At 50.7% G+C, this 23,962-nt stretch overlaps 1 protein-coding gene across 3 annotated transcripts in view; it reads left to right on the top strand.

The window, feature by feature from the left end:
- Window positions 1-17,515, top strand: part of LOC121436579 (lateral signaling target protein 2 homolog) — a 96,331-nt gene extending 78,816 nt beyond the window's left edge. For all 3 annotated transcript variants that reach the window (XM_041636594.1, XM_041636593.1, XM_041636596.1), the window contains 5 exons: window positions 12,703-12,854; window positions 13,574-13,690; window positions 14,844-14,948; window positions 15,769-15,872; window positions 16,335-17,515. In XM_041636594.1, the coding sequence (XP_041492528.1) occupies window positions 12,703-12,854; window positions 13,574-13,690; window positions 14,844-14,948; window positions 15,769-15,872; window positions 16,335-16,466 (610 nt within the window). In that variant the 3' untranslated portion in view covers window positions 16,467-17,515. The remainder of the gene's footprint in view (window positions 1-12,702; window positions 12,855-13,573; window positions 13,691-14,843; window positions 14,949-15,768; window positions 15,873-16,334) is intronic.
- Window positions 17,516-23,962: the final 6,447 nt, after the last annotated feature.

The following is a 23,962-nucleotide window of genomic DNA, read 5'->3' as shown; positions in this document are numbered from 1 at the left end:
TATGGCTCATGAGCACCAGGGCTCTGCGTGCTTTGGCAACTCCGGAGAGAAGCCTGCAGCCCACGCTGTGTAGACAGAAGCTCCAGCACCCCATCCCTTCTTTTCTCCACAGAGAGGTAGTAGATTGAGGTCTAACCTGTTACCTCTAGGCCATGTCAGCCCACTTCCGATGGGAAGGACAGGTAGGCCAGCACATCAGTAAAACAATAGTGTGTTCCCAGCTGGCTCTGATCACACATAGAATCCCACCCAGCTAACAGATGTCAGGAACAGGCTGCTTGATGCCCTGAGCCAACCTTAGTGTCTCAACCATGTGTCACCGCTGCCTTCTGACCTCAGTGGCGTGAGAAGGCATGCTCTTCCTTCTATTGCAGAAAACAGCTGCAGCATCTGGAGCCCCAGGGTGTCTGAGGCATCCGGGGGCATCAGTCCTACACTGTACTTCAGAGGGAAGAGGAGGCAAGTCAAGGGACAGGAGTCGCAGAGGCAGTGCTCTGGGCACAAACCTCACCTGGCCCCAGCATGCTCTCCTGAGGTTTCTGAAGACAAGAACCTCCTGTGGGGCTCAGTAGGGGACCAGCGCTGGGTGAGGCTGACAGGGAGACTTGATCTGTAAGTCCAGCTTTGATCTGGTGGCTGTGGAGCTTGGGACCATAGGCCTTGGAGCTCTTGCCCTCTATGCCAGGCTATGCACACCGAGTGCTATTCCTTCAGGAACCACGCAGGGCCAGGCACCGGGTGTTGTCCTGGACACTGCAGCCACCATTCCTAGTCAGGTGTGTATGCAATCCATGTCTGCAGGGATCACAAAGGCCCCATCCACTGCACCCTCTGGAAGGAGAACAGGAATGACTAGAGATGAGGCACAGTGGTGCCATCAAGCCAGCTGTTCGCAAGTGATATCTCAGGGGCTGGCACAGGGCAAGATTAGGACTACAGTATGGATGATCTACCATAGTCTGGCTGCGTCGAGGCAGGGTTCTCCCATGAATCCCATCCTGGCACTAGTCACATGACCTCCCAGGTCGAAGGAATCCCTGGGAAGACAGTGGCAATCTGTGTAGTACTGTATATAGCCGTGTACATAGGGTCTAGCGCCTGTGTATATAACAGGCTTCCAGGTAAGGGAGGTCCTTCTAAGTGATGGGCCTCCAGCTGGTGTGAACTGGCCTGGCCAAAGGAATGGCCATGGCCGCAGGGTCCCCTGTAACAGTCCTTGCAGCCTGCCCCTCAGCCCTGACTCCATCTTCTCTCTAGCCTGGTCACTTGGCAGCTCCCACATCTCATGACCAACCACACCCTGCTCCTTATGCAGCTGCATCCTCCAGCAAGTGCCCAGAAGAGATCGGCTGGTTTCTAAGGTGGGGACTTGCTGGCCAGAGCCACTCCTCAGCTGCCTTTCCTTATCTCTGTCTGTGCACTCAAACCAGAGGACCCGCTTCTGCATCCCTCTGTGTTCTGCCTCTGGTCACTGTTTGCTTCCTTGGGCCACAGCACTTGCCCCTGTGCTATGACATCTCTCTTGATTCTTTCCAATGTCCAGTCTCTTAACATTGCAGCATGACACTGTCCTCTACAAAGTTCACACTCAAGAACTTGGGTCAAACGTAGTGGTGCACACCTTTAATCCCACCATTTTGGAGGCAGAGGCAAGCAATTTTCTGAGTTTGAGGCCAGCCTAGTCTACATGTTGAGTTCTAGGCTAGCCAGGCCTACATAGTAAAGATCCTATATTAAAAAAATATATATGTGCCGGGCGGTGGTGGCGCACGCCTTTAATCCCAGCACTCGGGAGGCAGAGGCAGGCGGATCTCTGTGAGTTCGAGACCAGCCTGGTCTACAAGAGCTAGTTCCAGGACAGGCTCCAAAACCACAGAGAAACCCTGTCTCGAAAAACCAAAAAAATATATATGTATCAGCCAGGCGGTGATGGTGCATGCCTTTAATCCCAGCACTTGGGAGGCAAAGGCAGGCAGATCTCTAAGTTCAAGGCCAGCCTGGTCTACAGAGTGAGTTCCAGGACAGCCAGAGCTAACAGAGAAACTCTACCTTGAAAAATCAAAATAAAAAATGTTTAAATAAGCTTCTAGTTCTGGACTGCAGTTCAGACACACCTTACACCATGCCATCAGCACAATTACTGCTTTTGTTGAGCCAATGGGGCACTTTGCCAGTGCGGTCTTGGGTATTCTGTGGCTGCCTTTGAGCAGGCATTTCTATGGTTACCCCTGCTGATCCATGGCTGCAGTGGCCTGCCCTAGCTGATTCCAGCTGCTGGACCACCTGCTAGAGCCATCCGCAGTGTCTCCCAGCAAGTTTATGTGGCATGGTGCTGCTACTCCTGTGTCTGGGTGGGACTTAGAAGCCTCATTAGGGGAATGCTCTGGCTCAAGGCCAAGTGGAAGTTAGCAGCACCATGGCTGTTGCTGGCTGTTTTTACTCTTACTTTTTTTTAGCTTTTTTTCTGGGGGGGGGGGGCACCACTCAGCTCCCAAATCACATGAAGAGGATTATTCTTAATTTATGAATACCAGCCTTAGCTTGGCTTGTTTCTTGCCAGCCTTTCTTAATTACCCTATCTTTTGTCTCAGAGCTTTTATCTTTTTCTATTCCTTACACTTTTCCTTTCCTTCTTACTCCATGTCTGACTATGTAGCTGGGTGACTAGCCCTTCAATCCTCTTCCTTCCTCTCTTGTTCCCAGATCTTTTTCTCCCAGATTTCTCTTCATATTTATCTATCCTCTCTGTCTGCCAGCCCCTCCCATTTCTCTCTCCTGCCTTGCTATTGGCCGTTCAGCTTTTAATTAGACTATCGGGTGTTTTAGATAGGCACAGTAACACAGCTTCACAGAGTTAAACAAATGCAGCATAAACAAAATTGTAACACACCTTAAAATAATATTTTACAACAATGGCCTAGAAGGCAGTGGGCCCTCAGAATGTCCCCAGGCTTAGCACTCTTGGGACTTGAAGTCTCATTGTTGATATTCTCCCTTCTTCCATCCTTTCCCCAGTTTCTTCCCTGTTCTATTCTGCTCAATGTATAGTGTGTATGAGTCTAAGTATATTGTATGTGTGCTTGCATGCACACATATATACATTTGTGTACATGTAAGCATATATTACATATGTAAATGTACTTTTTGCTTATCTGCGTTTCCTTACTTTCTTAGTGCACACACCTACTTCATATTTAGTTAGCAAGTAGTGATGTGGAGGTTAGGGCCCCATACCATAATAATGGGATCTTCCTGACTATGTCCCGGAGCCCTGATGTCTCCTGAATGTATGAGCAGCATTGTAGGCTGATATCTAGATGAATCTGGGGCAGGGAAGATGGGCTTGGAACCTGGTGGGCAGACAGGACCCACAAGAGTAGTTTTGGCATCTGTGGAGGGATGGCTGTGGCAACTGAGAGGCAATCTTCAGATTGGGCACCATTGTACTCAGTCCCAGAGGGGAAGGACTGTAGACTCTGGCTCACAGTAGATGCAAAGTCTCCCTCCCTATGGGGGTGCTGGCATGGGTAGGATTTCCTCCCCAGTGCATCCTGCACATACATCTCTCAGGTCACAGCCTGCTGGCCTACCGTGGGTACAGGTGGCGCTGATGGACTGCAGGCTCTGCCCGCTCACAGAGGCCATTCCATCACCGTTGCCATCCAGGTTGGCCTTTGTGAGGATGGGGCCTCCCAGACCTGCCTGATGTCTCCTCCTGTCCTCCGCCTGGATAGTCAGCGGCCAACTGTAGCTATTAGAGCCTACCTGTTAGACTGTAGCCAACTGTAGCTGTTAGAGCCTACTGTTACCCTGGAGGATAGCTGTGGAGTCTTGCTCACTGTGTAGTTTCTGGACCTCCTTAATCAAATCTGGAGATATTTCTAGCGTAGACCCCAGGAAGTCTAGGACCAGTCATGAGGGTGATGTGTCCACAGAATATGAGCAGACCCTTGGTCATTCCATACTGGGGCAGCTTCTATTCTATTGGCCTATCTAGATCTTCAGAGGGCTGTTGAGGCAGCCTGTGACCCCACGGGCTGTCCTGGTGGCCTTAACTCTCTCTTCCCCGTTAGCCGAATGAGCTTTGTCTCGGCCCTATGTTGCAGGTCTAGGGTCCCACAGCAGGAGGACTGATCATCTCAGGCCCACCCCTCCACAGTTTGTGGTCAGGTAACCATCTTTTAAGGACTGACAGCCTCACTTCCCCATTTTATAGATTGAGTAAACTGAGGCCCTGACAGAGGTGGTGATACCTGGGAACCTTCAGCTCATACTGTCTAACTTCCTGAGAGCCCTTTGCCTTGCCTGGGACTCCACCAATACATTGGCAGCATGGGACTAGAATGTGTGGTCTTGGTCAGTAGTTGGTAGAGAGACTGAAACTGTAAAGAATGCTTCTATCAAACCAAATTGCCCATCTCAAAGGGCAGCCCTTGTGGACCTAGCACCTGCTGTGCCTTGGTCATGGTCAGGACTACTTGCTGTTCCACAGTGACTCTCTATGTCTCAGAGGGTCCTTTGATTACTGTAGAATGTGGGCTAAAACTCTGATCCTTTTCCTGCCTCAGAGAAAGGCTCTGAGTGCAAGGAGAGAGGCAGGTGACATAGAACTTCATAGGTTAGAGAAGGGTATCCCCTCAGCTTCATCCACCCCCACATGGTTGGAGTCCCTAGTCTGGGATGCTACTAAGTCACTCTGAGAGACTTGGTAGAAGCAACTAGCCTTAGTGAAAATTGCGTGTCACCAGAAACCGAACCCCACAGGGTGCTGTCTCTCTTAGAGACGTCTCAGCTTTCTGCCTTCCTTGGTTGCCAGCAGTCAGTCTTCAGGTGCTGTGGCATCCAAAGCCCGCACACAAAAGCATGAATCGAGACCACCTCTTGCTGTGCTTCATGTCCAATTTGCAAGCTGAACGCAGCAGCAAACACTCTTTGCAGAACGTTTTCCTATTTGTATAAACATTGATTACAAGCTCCAACTCCCCTAAACTACTTAAGCTATAATTATATGTTAGGTATGACTGTTTCCTTTGACTGTGTCGAACACTATCAACGTGCTGCTTGCATGGACAGCTTTTACTCACGGTGTGGATGTCCCTTCCCTGCAAACCACTCTGCGCATTATTGCCCTGAGGCAGCTGTACTGGGATCTCACTGACCAGATGTTCTTTGTCTGGTCATCAGGACATTTTCCTGCCATTCTGTGGGTAAAGGGATCTCGTCTTTGGACCAGGCCATCCATCGGGGTCATCTAGTGGGTGTGAGATGGTCTCAGGAGGGGCTCGCGGATTCCACATCTAGATTAGAGCAAGAGTTACTCTAACAAAGCACCAGACACTGAGGATGCCTAAGGCCACACTTTGCTCTTGCGTTTTAGAGGCTCTCATAGTGCACTCCCGCTAAAGGTTCTGAGCCTTCCTGCCTCCTCTAGTTCCTAGGGCCCCTGGCATTTCATGGCTGATGGGAAGTCTTTTCTGTCCTTCATAACGACACTTCGATCAAGGTTATCTCACATTGAGATCCTTCACTGAAGAATCTCAAAAGCATCTCTTTCCCAACAAGCTCACAGCCCAACCCTCTGGGGTATGAGGTAGGTGTGTCACACTTGAGGGCATGTGGCATTCACCATGGCATCCGAATCTTGGGCTTCTGACCATTCTCCTCTCCCACTGCTCCCCAGAGGAGCCCCCGTTGACTATGTCTTCATGATACCATCAGAGAAGTCATCAGAAGAGTGCCTGGCCAGAGGCAGGAGGCTGCTGCAAGCCTTGCACACTATTCCGCTTCTTAATTCATGCAACATCAGGTCAGGAGAGCCTGCTTGTGTAAGGACTCCTCTGTCTGTTCCACAGATGTGGAGGCTAGTGTGTGTATTGAGGTCCTTTGGTGTAGGTCCAGAGCAAGAAGAAAGAATGTTACAGGTTTTACACACTCACTAAATATGCTGTCTGAAAGATGAGTCTGCAAGCACTAATCATTCAGACTTGGGACAGGAAGAGTTTTATGTTATGGAGTCTGTTTGTGACCCGGCCAGGCATGGTTTCCCCCATAGGACATTGTGGTGGTTTGAAAGAAAATGCCCCCCCCCCAAAGGAAGTGGCACCATTAGGAGGTGTGGCCTTGTTGGAGGAAGTGTGTCACTGTGGGGGCGGGCTTTGAGGTCTCTTTTGTTCAAGATTCCCTCAGTCTGACAGGCAGTTGATGTGCTGCTACCTTTTGGTCAAGATGCAGCTAGCACCACATCTGCCTACACACCGCCATGCTACCCCAATCATGATCATAATGGACTGAATCTCTGAAACTGTAAGCAAACCACCCCAATTAAATGTTTTCTTTATAAGAGCTGCCGTGGTCATGGTGTGTTTCCACAGCAATAAAAACCCAAACTAAGACAGACACTGGAACATACTCTGAAGGAGCATGAAGCTCCTAGAGGCATGCAGGAAAAGAACGTGGTGGGCCAGGGACATAGAAAACCCTATGGCCGCATTGTGCCTGGCTTCTCTGTGATAGCACAGGGCAAGGCTGAGAGGAGTGAGCAAGGGGAGAGAGGTTAAAGGGACAGGAGATGAGGGATCTGAAAAGAGGAGAGACTTTTGCATGCAAAGCTTCTCTGCCCTGGACCTGTGGGAGTCTTGCTAGGAGGTGCACTGTTTAGGGACGGCTTGGACCTGTGGAAGTCTTGCTAGGAGGTGCACTGTTTAGGGACGGCCTGGGCCTGTGGGAGTCTTGCTAGGAGCTGCACTGTTTGGGGACGGCCTGAACCTGGTACAGCCTACACACCGGGCTCATCTGAGTCATGGGGCACTGGAGACATAGGACACTCCTCCATGAATAAATGTCTTGGGGATTTTGTAATAAAGTATGACAAACAGCGGTAGATGCTGCAGAGGGAAATGGTCATTTTTCAGTCTTGAAGGCAGGAAGTCAGCATCAGGGAGTCTTGGAGCTGGTTCTATCAGGGGCTGTGAGGAAGACTGTCCCAGGCTACCCTTCTGCTCCTGGTGGTGGCCAGGTGAGTTTTTTGACTTGAGAAAATGTCACTCCCAACCCATGCCTTCGTCACCATGCTGTTGTTTCTGCATGCGTGTCTGTGTCCAGGTTCACTCTTTTTATGAGGCTGCCAGTCCTGATGGGTCAGGTCCCTACCCTGCTCTAGTATGACCTCATCTGCATTCATGATACCCACCAGGATGCTGTTTGCGAGTAGGACCGTCTCTGAGGTCCTACAGGCTAGGACTTCATCATGCAAATGAATGGACTCCATTCAACCTAGCACAGCAAGCACATCTCCCTGCTAGAGCCAAGCAGGACTGTAAGGCACCTGCTGTTCAGCATGCTGACCATCTGCTATGGGTCACTGATGGTCTGCAAAGAGGATGTGACTCTGGCAAATGTTGCTAAAGCCTGTTCCTACAAGGGTATCCTGCCCTGCCTGTCATAGTTTAGGGTCACCATTCCTGTAATGACCAAAAACAATTTGGGGAGAAAAGAATTTATTTCCAAACAATGGTTCACCATCAAAAGCAGTGGGGGCAGAAACTCAAAAACAGGGCAGGAACTTGGAGGCAGGAGCTGATGCAGAGGCCATGGAGGGGTGCTGCTTACTGGCTTGATCCCCATGGATAGCTCAACTTGCTCTGTTATAGAACCCAGGACTACCAGCCCAGGGATAGCACTATCCACATGAGCTGGGTCTGCCCCCATCAATCACTAACTAAGAAAATGCCCTACGGGCTTGCCTACAGTCCAGACTTAAGGAGATATTTTCTTCATTGAGGTTTCCTTCTCTCAAATGACTTTAACTTGTATCGTGTTGGCAAAACTATCTAACACACTGCCTAACCCATGACTCATGAAGAAAGCAGAACCAGACATGCTGTGGTCATCTCAGCTCTCTGGAGCTTTACTCTGGGGGACCGAGATGTCCAGGAGAGTGGGACTGACCAGGCCTAGGGCCTTCGTGTGGTCAGCGAGTCCATCATGTCTAACTTCTGGGTAGGCAATACTTGCCTGTTATTTTCACCTCAGGGGACAAATCGTCAGCAACGTGTTTGGTCTGGCTCCCACTGTGCCCTGGCCCATTCAGCACCTCTCTCTTCTTTAAGCCGTGGTGCCATTACCATGAGCAGGCCCAAGGGTGCCATCTACTGCTGGCTGCCACTTCCTTCTCTTCGGGGAATAGAATATTTACTTGTTTGTTTGTTTGTTTGAGACTGGGTCTCATTATGTAACTCAAGCTAGCCTCAAACTTCCCTTTCTTCTGTCTCCTCCCCAAAGCTGGGATTATACAGTGTACCTCCATGACTGGTTTTAGTTATTCTTCTCACCAGAAAAAGAAATACTTGATATTTCCCAATATCTCATCTATGTTTGTATGATACTCTAGTTTTTTTTAAGCTGGTAATTATGTATTATTTTGTGGTTGGAGGGCAGGGACATGCATGCCACAGTGATTTTGTGGAAGCCATGGGACAGTGCAGGCATCAGCTCTCTCTCCTCTGTGTGTGGCCCCGGCACTAAACTCAGGTCCTCAAGCTTAGCAGTGAGTGCCTTCATCGGCTGAGCCATCTTGAAGGCCATTTTACTTACTATCCTTTCCAGTGTGTTCATGTCATGCCTGTTGTCCTCAATGCCTTTACTCTTTGCCCTGGTTGTTTTTATTGTGTTTTGCTTTTATTTAATGAAATTTTGATAAGCACACATCAAATCTGTCACTTTAACTGTGCTGTCAGCGGTACTGTAATCCACACTTGAGGCCTCGGTCAGCCACCATTCCCTTCCCTCTCCAGCACGTCCTCCTCTTCTAAGCTGAATTCTGTCTCCATGTACCTGCCCCAGCCCTTGGCATCTACCTGCTGTATTTACTGTCTCTCTGGATTAACCAGCTCTAGAGACCTCACATAATAAAGTCTCGTGGGATTTGTCTTTTGTATCTGGTTTCTTTCACTTAGCATGTTTTAGGGCTCATCTCCATTGGAGTATTGCCGTAATCTCTTTCATTTTGAAGGCTGGATAATATTTCACTGCCTTGTTTATACGCTCATCCTCCTTCATGGACTCGGGTTTGTTTTCACCTCTGGGCACATGAATAATGATGCTCAGAACATCTCTGTACAAATGTATCCCTGGGTCCCTATTTTCAGTGCATTTGAGAGAGCTGGGGTGATGGTATGTGGCTTTAATCCTAGCACTTGGGAGGCTAAGGCAGGAGGATCATGAGGTTATACAGTGACACCTTCTCTAAAACAATAAAATTAGGCAGGTGTAATGTCCCGCTCTTGTACTCCCACGATAGATGTAGGTAGAGGCGGAAGGGTCAAGAATTCAAGGCCTTCCTCACTACAATAGCTGGTTTGGGGCTAGTGTGGTCTACATGAGGCTGTCTCAAAAATAAAAAATAAAAAAAGTATAATCACCTGATCCAAGTGTGGTCCTTTAATAGCAGCACTCAGGAAGCAGTGGCAGGTGTATCTCTGTAAGTTCTCAATTGGTGAGGCTATCAACTGCAGCCGGGGTATATGCAGAAGGGGAGGCAGTCTTCTCCCCTTCCTTCCTCAATAATCAGCAGAGTCAGTAAGGCCCACAGCCCCAGACAGAAGTCAAGGGCTTTACCTCTAAATGAAAAGGAGCCATCTAGATGTGGGGCCTAGAGCTCATCCTAAGGATCCCAGCAGGACACCAGTTTCTGAGGCTCAGCATGCCCAGCCCTGTCTCAGATTTCCAGGCTTCTCTGTGTGCCAATAGACATTCGCAGCTTTAGAGTATGACAATAGAAGAGCAATTAGGGTAAGACAGCATCTGTGAGTGTCCCATCCAGTAATGAAGGAACCCACAGGGTTCTTCCAGGCCCAGCCCCTCCTTCCTGGATCGTCTACCATTATTGTGTGTTCATGTCATCTCACCTTTGTGCTCCCAACTGTATCTGTATCCAAGCCTTGTGTGTTTTCCCACTGCATGTCTAGGGGCTCATACAATATGTAAGTTAAATCATGCCTGTAGTGGGCTTGGTAGCCCTGGGAGTGGGTGGTCAGACTGCGGTTGACTCTGCATCCCATCATGGAGGTTTGGGCTCCTTCCCAGTTTTCTTCTGGAACATGGAATTCAGTTGTGTCAATAGATATACAGACAGCGGATTCAGGGCTATGTTAGCAATGGTCCACTGAGCTGTAGAACTGGGTCAGGGTTACACAATTTAATTTTGATGGCACCAAAATACTTTTCCAAATGGTTGCAGTAATTTGCTCTCCAACAAGACAAAATTCTGTTTTCTGCTCCTGTTGGGCAGGCTTTCCTCTAAAATACATCAAATAGTCAAGTACCCACAAGCATTTGAGACAAGTCTTCAGTATAGAAAACAGACCAATAAATAAATCAGTTTGCAGCAAAAGGTCATGAGTTGCTGTCAGTCAACTGACTGGGGTTCTTTTACTCTACCTAGGGAGAATCTGCAGTAGACAAGGAGAAGCTCTCCTGGTGCTGGTAGTCCTGGGCCCCTGAATGCTGGAGGCCTAGGGATTAGAATGGCAGACCCAAAGACTAACAGCTTCAAGCAGGGCTTTACTGTTCCAGGGTATGGATGTAGATGCTGCAGACTTAGACAGTCTAATTGGAGACCTGTTGTTGTGGTCTTAAACCACCAATGGCCCCACTGCTGCCAAGCGGTGGGAAGCAGCAAGTGTTAGAGTTAATGAATGGTCCTTGGGTGCTGGTGTGCTCAGCGCTACAGGGAGCAGTGTTACAGCCTAGGGTGACAGGCGCTTGCACTTAAAGTTTGGCAGCTTTCTGAAACTTCTGGCAACTAAGGAAGGCTTACAATTTCCCCTCTCTATTCTTACCAGCCTTCTGCCTTTCATGTGTTTATTTAATGTGCATGAGTGTTTTGTCTACATGTATATTTGTGTACTACATGCATGCCTGGTGCCTGTGGAGACCAGCAGAGGGAGTCAGATCCCTTGGAACTGGAGTTACAGACAATTGTGAGATAGGATGCAGGTTCTGGGAAGCGAATTCTGGTCCTCTAGAAGAACAGCCATTGCCTCTAGCTGCCGAGTCTTCTTCTAGCCCTCCCCTCTGTCTCTGGCCTCTCGGCTCATGCCCTGCCATTTCTTACCTACTCTCTATTTCCCCTGCCCCTTGTTATCCCTGCTACTCTGTTCCCCATCATTTCCACCCGGACTCCGCTCTGGGACTCTTTAGCAATTCAGCGCTGTAACCACAGTTGTTCCGGTGGCTTCTGCCAACTCTGCTGTAGATTTATGAGCCCTTGCTTTGTGTTTGGAAGCTCAGCCTTGCTAATGGTAAAGATCAAAACCAGACATGGCAAACTCTTTAGTCCTGAGCCTCCCCCAGCCTTTTTGGTTTGGGCTTGGCCAGGAAGAGACCTAACTTTTCAAGAGATTTGGCTATAAATACCCTGTGCACAGTCACAATGAACTCTTAAAGAACAAATCTAATAAAACTAGCCACTGGGGAGAAGAGGGGCAGGTGTCTGGAGGGGGAGACTATTCGCATGTCCTGTGGCTGCTATACAAAGTGCCACAGTAAGTGGCCTAAATTGCCAAAAGTGTATCATCTTATAGTCTCCAGGCCAGAAGTCTAATCTGACAGAGCTCTTCTCCCTCCCGAAGCACCAGAGAGAGTCCTTCCCGCCTCTTCCAACTCCAGGGAGCTCCAGGTGCCCCTTGACTTTTGGCTGAATCCCTCCAATCTCAAACTCCAGGCATGTGGTGTCCTCTTTATCCTGGGTCCCTGGGCCTCTACCTTTGTGTCTTAAAGGGCGCTTGTGTTTGTATTTAGGACCCACTGAATAATCTAGGGTAATGTCAATGCCAGACCCTCCTCTTAATTGCTTCTGAAGACATTCTCTGTTCAAATAGGGTCCTGCTCACAGGTTCAAGGGGTTAGGTGTGCACATATTTTAGGGGGTTGTGTTCTGTTCCCACAGATGGCAGGAGAGGTCAAAGGGTCTGCCATAGAAAGAAGTTGGGAGATTATGTTAAGTGAGGGTGAAAGATGGAGTAGGTTAAGCTAGTGTAAATGCCACATCAGCTCATGTCCTGTGGCTGCTATACAAGGGCTGGTTCAGGGAAGTAGCTACCAAGCTAGAGCAAGGCAGTACTGGATCAGTTGGTCAAGTGCATTTGTTTTTTAAAAGTGGACACACTGTTGGCGTTTACATGATAGGAAGAAGCATGTCCAGGCCATTCAGGTCCTCTGGAGAGAAACTTGAGGACAGGCTTGCCCTGACCCTCTGACCTCCAGCTCCAGAGACCCTGTGCTGGTTGCTTTTTTCAACTTGACACAAACCTAGGCATTTGGGAAAAGGAAACCTTAATTGAGAAAATGCATCTGTAAGACTGGCCTGTAGGCAAGTCTGTGAGGTGTTTCATTAAGTAGTAATTGATGTGGGAGGGCCCAGCATACTATGAGTAGTGCCAGCCCTGGCCAGGAGTCCTGCATTATAGAAGAAAACAGGCAAACAATGTTCCTCCATGCCCTCTGATTCAGTTCTTGCCTCCAGGATCCTTCCTCGAGCCTCTGTCCTGACTTCCCTCTACAATGGAAAGACCCGAGAGTTGTAATCTTAAACTCTTTCTTCCCCAAGTTGTTTTTGGTCATAGTCTTAATAGATACCTTAACTAAGACAGGTTCCTAGCTGTGGCCCCTACTCACCTCCCCTGCCTCTCTTTTCTGCATTAGCTCCACAGCTGGCTCCTCCTCGTTAGACAGCACCAGACTGGAGGTGGCCCCTGCGGTCATGCCTCTCACCCCCATGGCCACCAGAGAGAAGATTCGGTCCAGGTTCCATGGCAGCCATGACCTGATCCACCGCCTGTTTGTCTGCATTTCAGGTATGCCCTGGACCTGGGACACGAGCGTGGGGACAGGCAGGACATGCCCCAGGAGAGAAAACAGTGGGGCTGGCCCAGCTTGCCCTGGCTAAAGCAGAGGGCAGTGTGCTCTGCGGAGCAAACCTAGGGGTGGGACCAGATCTGTCCTACAGGGAGGAGGGAGCTCTGTAAGTGAAGATAGAGTAGCATTTTCCTCCAGGGGTGGCTGGGAGCGATGGGATCCATGATCAAAACAGTCAGACCCTGGACACTACCTCAGGCTGGGCTTTACCCTGGGATCCATGGCTATACAGAGCCTGTTTAGTGACCCTGTAGTCAAAGTTACTCAGGGCGGTGTGGTATTGGGTACTGGGAGAATGTAGACATTATTTGTATTCCCTTGCTTCTGTGATGGCACCAGGTGCTGCCATAGGCACAGTGTTCTGGGACCTCTGTGGGTGTCTGTTTTAGTCGGGGTGGCTGTGACTCTGGAAAAGTTATATATTCATGAGAGCAGCAATGGTGGGGTTGGGCAGGAAGCTCTCATTCCTTCCTATCCTCTCTTGATTCCTGAGTTTGTAATTATTGCAAGGGAATCCTCTCTTAAAGGGTTGGGAATTGCTAATCCGTGAGCTCTGGGTGTGTCCTGTCCAGCACATGGTAGTGTGGTCTACCGAAGTGATTGGCTCAACGCAGCCTTCTGTCTCCCTGTCACTCCTCCCACCGGCTTCTCTTACCAGGTGTAGCTGACCAGCTGCAGACGAACTATGCCAGCGACCTGAGAAGCATTCTCAAAACACTGTTTGAGGTCATGGCCACCAAGCCTGAAACCGACGACAAGGAGAAGCTAAAGAAGGGTGAGTGCTGCTGCAGGACAGGCTCAGAGGCCCTTGCCAACCACTGTGTCCACTGTCCCCAAGAAGGGAGTATGCAGAAACTCACACCCCAGGATCTGCCGGACCCAGTGTGCCAGGTTGTCGACTTGGGGAGATGAGTGTGTAGCCTGGAGAAGTGGCTCCCCATGGCACCTTGCAGGTGGGTCCCTGGCTCTGGTTCTTGCATAGGCTGTAGCAGGCCATCCAACTTTTCACTGCAGACAGAGGTTGGGGACCCGCCTTCCATCTTAGACTAGACCAGGTGACTAGACGAGGTACAGTGTTAGTTACAGTCACCTGTCAGTGTGCAGAGCCCAGCCTGAGTGACAAAGGGGACCCGGCCCCATCCCTCTATGAGAGGGTGGCATATCCACCCCAGCTGCCTCATATTTATTCATCTTCAGCTCACTGAAGCATGCACGTGTGCTCCCACATTTATTCGTAGGTACATACATGTACACGCTTTTTTGTACATGCATACCTTACATACACAACAGATAAACAGATATTTGGCAAGGAAGGGAGTTTGCTCTTTGTCCCTGTAGGGTCCTGATAGGAAATGGGACTAGGCACTACTGGTGCTAGCTTGGGGTACCTGTTTGGGGAGAGCTACCTCTCTGCACAAAGGCTTCTGCCCATGGGTATATGGGATAGCCTAGCTCGTCCTAGAAGTCTGGCCTAACAGGGCATGTCCTTGTTGGTGAGGAGGAACTTCTGCCTCAATCAGCTCTGCCATCTGACTGGCAATCCAGGGAGGGCTGCCTTCTGAAAATCAGGAGTCAAGTTGTTGACTCTGAACAGGGTTCTCAGATGCCATGACTTTAAAACTTCTGCCTTGGGGATGATAGGCCAGGAAATCTTACCAGTGTCAGGGCCCAGGGCTAGATGCTCATGCAGAGGAGCCACCAGGTGCCCCCGGGGTCCACCACATTGTACAAAGAGTGGACCCTTTTATAGGAAGAGCTTTGCCAGTGTTGGCATCCTGCCTACTGAGGTGACTTGCTCTGTGGGCTGAGAGATGGTTGGGGGGCTTGTGGGAGCTGGAAACTTGGAGGCATCCAAGTGCTCCCTAAGGACAATCAGTCGCATCTGCTGCCTTACCTGCCAACCCCAGTGGCTCCCTTCTCCCTTCCAGTAACCCAGACCCTACGGAGTGCAGCCTTGGAGGACTGTGCGTTATGCCAGGAGACGGTGTCGTCCTCAGAACTGGCAGCCAAGACTCGAGATGGGGACTTTGAAGGTATGTGGGAAGCTCAGGTGTGGACCTGGCTTGCCGTCTGTCTGCTGAGCAAAAGGAGCTACACTGTACGTATTCATCCAGACATCAGGCCATTTGGAGATAGGGCTCCCCATGGGAGGTGGCCTCCCACTCCATGCCTCCTCCTTGGTATTAAGTGTATACAGGCCCTTTACTGCTGAGCAACCCTGGGCCTGAGGTATAGCAGCTCAGCCTAGTAGGTACAAGCTGAGGGAGGAGGAGCACGGTTGACTGTGGCTGCAATAATCCAGGACCCCGGCACTTACCTGCGCTAAAGGAGTCTCCCATAGCAGCCTCAGGACACTCTGGGACATTAATGGGGGCTTTGTGTGGGTGCGGAAGCCTTCCTTGTGGTGAGGACAGGAATTGAAGACTGATATGGTCACATGGGGTCTGCCCAGAGTGGTCTGGAAACTAGGCAGCTTGGATGTCAGGGGAAGAGTCCTGGGCTGCTTGGGAATGTGCAGTGCATCTATGGGAGAGGCCCAGGACTTGTGGGAAATATTCTGCTACAGTGTTAAAGGGGGTGCCTGGGTCAAGAAGGTCTGCATTAGTCTAGCCATATGGCTAAAGTGAGTGACCCGAGATGAAGGTCTCAGTTAGGGCATGATCATTGATTCCACTGTACGTCCTGAGTCCAGATGGCCTGGCCTGGGGCCTGCAACTGGAGTGTGACTCTGACCACTGACATTGTGACCAGTGACTGACAGGCCTAGAGCAGGACCAGAGGAGTGGGATAGGGGTGTCTACCCTTTCCCTGCCTCCAGCCCACCGCTCTGTCCTGTTGCTCTTGTTGTGACAGACCCTCCTGAGTGGGTGCCAGATGAGGCCTGTGGCTTCTGCACCTCCTGCAAAGCACCCTTCACCGTCATCCGCAGGAAGCACCACTGCCGCAGCTGCGGGAAGGTGGGTGGGGCCCCGTTGGCCCTCTGCATCTTTGGGGTTATGTGGGGACTGTCCCCAGGCACAGCATCAGGGTTTAGAAGTTAGGGTTGATGTTCTGGTAATCCACTCAGGTTCTTATCACCCGTGTGCACATGCCCCCACCCCCCAGATTCTAGGCTCTATTCTGACTCCATATACTAGGCCATGCTTAGCTAGTGTGCAGGCTCAATCCTGGCCCCTCCAAGGTGAGAACAGGGAGGGGCAGGGAGGTTAAGAAGGAGTCTGCCGTGGTTATGGTGAAGGGCCTAGTTACTTTCAAAAAGCCTGACCTACTGGGCCAGCCCTGCCCAGAATTTCCTACAGTGTCTGGAGCAGGCTAACTCCTGCCCACCATTGTTTGGCCTGGTTTGGGTGGAAGGGCTGTGTAACGGGGCTGACAAAGGCCCTGTCTGCTCACTGCCTCTGTCCCTCCTTGGCTTCCAGATCTTCTGTTCCCGCTGCTCGTCACACTCGGCACCACTTCCGCGCTATGGACAAGTGAAGCCGGTCCGCGTGTGCACACACTGCTACATGTTCCATGTCACACCTTTCTACAGCGACAAGACGGGCATGTGATGCTGTGCCTGGCACGTCCCAGCTGAGTGGGCCGGAGACTCCAGGACAGAGGCACTGTGTCTGCCTTGAGTCCTGGCGAGGGTCTCCGGGACAGAGGTGCTTTGCCTGCTGTGTGCCCTGTCCAGGCTGTGTTGCAGCAGGGCCCCATTGCATCTCATCAAGCCGCTACTGCTGCAGGCCTGCCTGGGTTTCCAAAGCTGTCCAGAGCCTCTGTCTACTCCCCGGCCTCTCCACTTGTGGAGACACCCATCCTGGCATGGGGTCAGGGTTGCTCCGTTGCTCTTCTAGGTCAGGGTACCGAGCCAGGCAGGGTTGGACTCTTCTTCTCTTGCGGTCCAATGGCGTTTTGCTTCAGCTGTGCATACTAAGGCAGGAGAGGGCCAGTTCTGTATGTTCTGTTCTGTAGCCGAAACCCTGGAAGCAGAAGCCAGGAGACGCTAGCCTCCCAACATCATAGCAGGGCTCCCCGCTGCTTACCACCCACCTCATTCCCTAGTGCTCACCACCTGCCTCGGGACCCTGCCCAACAACATGCATCTCGTTTCCATTTGAAGGGGGAATGTAAGAAGCAGACACAGTGGTCCCCTGGGGAAGCAGGCATGCTCTTGGCATCTATACCATGGCTGCTTGCTGGAGGAACAGGGCCCGACCACCCGCTGATAGCATAGGCTGAGCTCTCAGGTGTTGGGGACTGGACTCATCAGGCAGCCGTCACTCGGCTAACAGTTCCTTCTTCCTCTGCACCCACCGGGACTCTAACCCACTTCCTCAGACCTCAGTGCGGCCTGGACAGGCTGAGATGCACAGACACCTCCTCAGGCTTCAATCTCAGGCTTCACGTTGCAATGATGATTACAGTTTTATTTTTAGAGAGATGACACACCTACTGCTTCTTTTATAGGATGAAATCCAATCGCTGTTCAGCAGTGGAATACACATGCACAAAAATGGCTTCTGTGCGGGGGTGGGGGGAGAGTATATAACAGAGGGAATATTATCTATTGAGATTATTTTTATTTTCTAAATGCTGTAATTCGAAATCATTTCCATAAATCTATTTAAGGATTGCATATTCTCTGGAGTCATCTCTGTACACCGAGTCCTTGTCTTTTTTGGGTAGGTGGTGGTGTTGGTGCTGATGTGGATTTTCTTCTGGAGGATGGGGGCATCTGTGCCTTGGGGACGATGAACAGCAGAACTCATCCCCCTGTCAACATTTGGGAGGGGCTGGCTGCCATCTTCCTCTGCAAGCCTGTCTGCCATCTTGGAAGGGTGCCTGTTAGGATGCCTGACTCACCAGCTGTTGCCCATCCTGCACCTAAGACCTCTGGCCTATGCTAGGGGAAGGGGCAGGGCACGTGCCTTTGGCTACTCTACCTTGATGGTGTTGGTCTCAGATCTGGGGACTGCCTCTCTGGCTATTCTGGGAAGAATACAAGAGGTTGCTCCAGGTCAGGATTGCCATAGTGACAGGGCCTTTGTGGTGGGTGCTGGGTGACAATAAGTAGGGAAGCAGGACTGTGAGAGGCAGCGGTGGCTGTTACACCTGCTTTCTGGCGAGAATGTGTTGTAAAGTGAGGTTCCCTCCGAGTGGAGCAGAGCTTAGGGAACATGAGAAAGGAGAGCCCAGGTCGGATGGTGACTCATACATCCCAAGGTTAGACCCTCTCATTCTGCCCACCTGGACAGATGCAGAGAAATGACCCTTGCGTCACCTGTCTTCTCCCAGTGTCCATGTCCCTGACTAGAGAGCTACTACAGTGGCATTACAGGCTGTTCCAGAATGCTGTCTGCTGTTACTAACCAGGAAGCCAGGACGTGCAGGAGCCCACATGGAGCTATGCCGTGCTGTGTACCTCTGTGCACACTACAGTATAAATAAGTGCCCTTCGCAGCTATTTGGTTTCCAGACCGGAAACATGGTGTCCTCTATCCTACCATGTTAGAGGGGAGAAAGGTCAGAACAGAGCATCTGCTCTCTAGAGAAACCTGAATGTGCGTGTGTGTGTTTGTGTGTATGTGTGTGTGTCCCCATGTGATCTGCTCATGTGGCAGCCTTGACCATCTTTGTGAGTTGGGTAAAGAGAGCTGCTCCATGAACTGCCCTGTTTGAGGCCTGGGACCACAGGTGCCCCTGTCTAAGGATGCTCAACTGTCCCATTCACCCAGGGTGAAGGAACTGCAGGCTTTCTATGATAAAGTTAGGATGTCCACTCACTCTACCCTTCTGTGGAGCTAGCCCCACACCAAGAGCAGAGTCAGGAGTAATACACGTCAAGAAGGCTCTAGAAGCCTTTTCCATGGATGGGGTTTGTCTTCAGGAACTCCTGGGGGAGCAGGGACATGGAACATGCTCAGAGATCCAGGCATGCAATCAGCTCTTTTGAGCTAGCCTCAGGACCTCCTTCTTGTCATCCTTTCTGAGACTTAGTTTTTCTGCTATCACCTTCTTTGTTGTTCCAGAATTTTAAATGTTCACAACAGTCCCCATGGCAATCCTTCAAGAGAGCAGGATTCCCTGTCATGGTTAGGGAAACCAAAGCATGTGAAGATCAGACAGCGCTGAGCTGGGCTGTGTGCTTCAAGGAGAAACCGTGAAGAGGTTGCTGCAGAAGCATCCGGTGAAGTGAAGAACTGGAAGATAGGTCCAAGCTAGTTGTGCTGGGAGCCATTCTTGGAATTTGGGAGCTGTGCCAGCTCATAACCACCTAACTTGCTTGGCATCTGGCAGCAGGGTTCTCACTATTCTCTGCTATGCATAGTCCTGGGAAGGGACCCTCAGCATTCTCCATGACTGATGCATTAGCTACTTTTCTATTGCTATGATAAAACATCATAACCAAAACAACTTACAATTTATGTGGGCTTAACAGTTCCAGAAGAGTAAGAGTCCATCATGGTATTGAAGTCTGGCAGCAAGCGGCAGATTTGGTGTCAGAAAAAGAATTCTGAGAACTTACACCCTTTACCACAGCGTGAAGCAGAGAGAGAACTGGACATGAATTAAATCTATAAATACCCAAAGCCCGTACAGAAAGGTCACACCTAAACCTTCCCAAGCAATGCTACCATCTGGGAACGAAGTGTTCAAACATCTGAGCCTATAGGGGACAGTCTCATTTAAATCACTATAAAGCCCCACTTTGTCACCTCCATAGAGTCTACTCAGTGCTCAAAGAAGTGGTTCTAGGGACCATCTGCACACCTGAGGTGTCAAAGGTCCCCTTGATGCTTATCCCTCTTGTGTCTCATTTGTACATCTAACTTGTCCTCAGTCCCTATCTGCCTCCCCCAAGAACCTCAGGATAGCCCTGGCTGGAAGGCACACTCAGCAGAGTCCTGGCCTGAGTAGAGAAAAGGTAGCCATCAACCAGACATATAGTGACCCTGAAGGGTATGGCATGGCATGGGACTCTGAAGAACTTTTGATGTCCTTGTGGTAATAACTCTTGCAGCCCAGTAAAGCCAGATTGTCCTCTCCCCTCTGTGTCCTTGTGTCCTTGACCTAGACAGAATTCTGGCTGCAGCTCCTAATTGCCACCAGGGGGCACTCCATGCCTCTGCAGCAATAGTTGGCTTTCTCTCTCTCTCTCTCTCTCTCTCTCTCTCTCTCTCTCTCTCTCTCTGCGTGTGTGTGTGTGTGTGTGTGTGTGTGTGTGTGTGTGTGTGTTTGTGTGTGTGTGAGTGTGTGTGTGATTCCATACAGGGGTCACCCCACTGTGACTGGCACCCTAAATCCAGACATAATCCCAGCACAGACAGACCCAGTGGTCACGCCCCAGTTTTCAAGATCCCACAGATGCATGGAGGGGCCGGAGGAGACTATAGCTGGCACAGTGATGGCAGGCAACAGGGCAGAGGCCCTGGAAGCTCTGCAGGGCCAGGAAAGAGTCAGTCCAGACTAAAACTGGGTGCCTTTCACAGGTAGGATTGGGGTGAGGCTAACAGCGTGCTGAATTGAGAGGTCAGAGTTGTCAGCATTTGCAGAGGGAGCTGGAGGAGGTAAGAGGGGACCCTATCTCTGACATCTCTAGCTCCAAAGAATAGGAGTCAATGCTTTCTTCTAGGCTCACAAGGGAACCTTGTTTGATGGCGTTGTTGACTTCCACCCCCAGTATAGATACATAGACATAGAGTACAGCAGAGCCCCTAGGGTTCAGCAATAACCTTCAGGAAGGAGGACCCCACAGTCATGTGAGGCCAGGATGGGCCCTCCCTGTGCCTCTTAGTCAAAGCCCTGGTGGTCCAGCTGCCAGGGGTTCTGGCCCTTTCTTGTGGAGACCCCGTGGCGGTGAGTTAGTGTTTCATTCACCCTCATGCATCATTCATTTTTATTTCTCCTCTGTGAAAGCACTGGAAAGATTTGGTTGGACCTTTGGGGCTACAAAACTCATTTAATATAAAAATTGTTAACTTATGCATGACCCATTAGTATAGTAGGAAAAACTTGAAATGAAAAAAAAGTACCCCACAAATCATTTACATATACAAGGAACTGTTATATTTTAAATTTAAAAATTAACATTACATTAGTTTCCGTAGACCCATTCATTACATCTTGATGCACCTTGGTTTTCCTGTCTTCCTTTTGTATTCTAAACCCAGTGTTTCCCTGCATGTTAAACCTTCTGGAAAGCCTCCAAGTGCTCCAAGACCAGGCCTGGTGCTTGTGACTGGCCAGCCTGGCAGCCTAGGCTCCACCCCAGGTTCTGACTGGTTGAGACTGGGTAAGCCTGCCCCTTTGGGCTCCCTTTCTATGGGCGTGGCCAGGGGCTTGCAGTGCTAACTCCATTGCACCGCTGCATCTATTCCTGCTGTTTCCTGGGCGCTGCTTTGTGCTCATCCTGCTGTTGCCTGGGTTTTTCATGCACCCTTCCCTGTATCACCGCACCCTCCAAACGCTAGAGGTTGACATTCTTACTTTATAATTAGGGAAACTGAGGCTTAGAGAGCCAAATTCTCATGGCCATAGCAGAATCCAGAATGGCTCTCAGGAATGAACTCTCTCAGGGCCCTGCGGTGGGCACACCACTAGCCTCTCAGGAATGGACTCTCCCAGGACCCTGCGGTGGGCACACCACTAGCCTCTCAGGGCAGGTAGCAGCAGATTCTAGAGGACTGAATTCATCATGGCTCTCCAGGGCCTGCTGGGCCCACCATCCTACAGCTCCAGGTCTCTCCCCAGGAGCTAGCCACTAAGGTCTGAGAAGAGGCAGGAGCAGGCTGCAGGGTTCTGACAGGGGGGTAAGCAATAGGGTGCTAGGACTGGGGCCTAGTGGCTGCTGGGTGTCAACTCCAATAACTGAAGAGGTGGGAGAAGGGGCAGGGGGCAGGTATTCAGAGGTGGAAATGGTGTAGGCCCCAGCAACCTTTCTACTCTGGCTGTGGGATACTCCCTGGTGTTCCTAAGAAGACTGGGCAATATTGCCATACCTGGGCAGGGATGTGTTAGAGTGCTGTCTACCATAAACCGGTGACCTGATCCCAGAGAAAGGAAGCCAGAGCAGGGTAAGGGGGAAAAGACCTAAAACCATTCTTCTAGACATGTCTCAGTTCTTTTCTCTCTCTCTCTCTCTCTCTCTCTCTCTCTCTCTCTCTCTCTCTCTCTCTCTCTGTGTGTGTGTGTGTGTGTGTGTGTGTGTGTGTGTGTGTGTGTGTTGGGGAAAAGGATCAAGCAGCTCTTCTCCACACTAGACCAAAAGCTCTTTGGTCAACCTTCCAAATGAGGTGTTAGCCTCATTCCTAGTCAGAGAAACTGAAGTGGGGGAGGCCACTAGGGAAAGGCCAGGTAAACTGATGACTTGCAGTCCCTGATCAGGTACCCAAACCTGAGGGAGGCCCATGTCCTTTCTCCTAGGTGATGCTGGGTTCCCCGCCAGTTTGTGGAGGAAGACAGGGTTGAAGAGGGGTCTGCCTTCTTACTCCCCCCTGGCCTTCTCTAGGGGAGCCTGGCAGGTCACAGTAAGTGACCTGTGATGAGATAGAGGGTCTTGGTCAGCCAGCCTGCTGCCTCTTCTCCCCGAATCTTGGGAACTTGGGGTATAGATGAATACAGGCACCGCTGGGGCCTCTGCCCCATTTCACACAGTAAAGGCCGTGGGTATAGAGACCCCTTTGGTCTACATGGAACCAGCTTGCCCTTTGCACTTGCAAGCCAGTTCCTGTTCTAAGCAGCGGCTTCCTGATCTCCCCTGGGGATCCAGCTCATTCTTCAGCCTCCATGAGCAGCAGGCCTGCTGCCACTAAGACTCCTCTACAGCTGACCTCGCTCACCAGATCCCTACTGCCCTCTTCTCCCAGCTTTTGCATTCTCTCAGAGAGGGAGAGCCCTTCTGGCACCGGAAGGTTCTTTGTCCTGGGTGCAGCTGGTGGGAGCTAGTGTCCTAGGTTGAGATTAAAAATTTCCCAGACTGGGAGGCTGTAGTCACCCTTGTGCTCCCCTTCAGCACACTGGAACATCCCGTCCTAGCAGCAGGAGGCAGCAGGCTAGGAAGTCTTCCCTTAGCACTTCGAGACAATTCACCAGCCTGCCAAAGCAAGGGATGCTGCCACCTCCCTTGCTAAGTTCAGGGCTCCCAAAACTCAGCATGGCTCTCAATGCTCCAAAAGCATCCTTCTCCTTCACAACTCTGGGCAGCCCTCCAGACTAACTGGTTCTGTCTACCTGGCTCTGGGGTGACTGTGGGGCTGGTCCAAGAGGCACCTCAGCCAACACCAAGGGGTGCTCTTGGTGTCTCTATAGGACTGTTTATGGCAATGAGGTTCCTCACTGGGTCTTGCAGGGCTCTATCCCAGCACCTGTTACTCTTAATCCCGCCCTACAGGTCAGACATCTGTGGCTCACACCCAGGCAGGGAGGGAAATGGCTCTGGTTTCCACATTCCCAGATTGCTAACAGTCCTGAGTAACCAGTGTAGGAGCACCGATCCCCACGCTTCTATTCCAAGAGGACTCTGCAGGTTTCCTTATCTGCATATCAGGCATAAGGAGATCCACAAGGAAGTGAGTATTATGCATCCACCTTGGTCCCACAGTAAAGGGTAGCATTAGTAACTTTTGCTGTTGGCAACAGTAGCTTCCTTCTATTTTAGAGGAGGTTTTGTGCCACAGAACTGTCCAGCCTAGTGGTCTATCCTCAACCTTAAAAACCAGAGAGGACTAGAGAGGGGTGCGAGGAGTAGGTACAGAGGATGATGTTAGGCTGCCCATTCCCCGTGCATCTATAGACCAACCATTGGGCTTAGGTCAGTCACACAGCCAGGAGCCTGCAGAAGAGCTCGCCTTCTTGTCTGACACCAGCAACAGGTTATTGGAACGGCCCTACCCTCAGACCAAGCACCACAAACAGACTACACTCCGGGATCCCCCTTGCTCGTGGCAGCAGTCAGTGACCGTTTTTTCACTCCTGATGGCCACCGGAAAACTAACTGTTCCTTCCTAATCTGGGTTTGGCATTTTCTGAGAAGCTTTTAGATTCCAACCGTCTGCATCTCTGT

This window comes from Microtus oregoni, unplaced genomic scaffold (genome assembly GCF_018167655.1).
Source record: "Microtus oregoni isolate MIOR12 unplaced genomic scaffold, Mior012 000049F_ref0000343, whole genome shotgun sequence".
NCBI classification, from domain to species: domain Eukaryota; kingdom Metazoa; phylum Chordata; class Mammalia; order Rodentia; family Cricetidae; genus Microtus; species Microtus oregoni.
The sequence above is the reverse complement of the archived record's forward strand: the minus strand, read 5'-3'. Positions and strand labels throughout refer to the sequence as shown.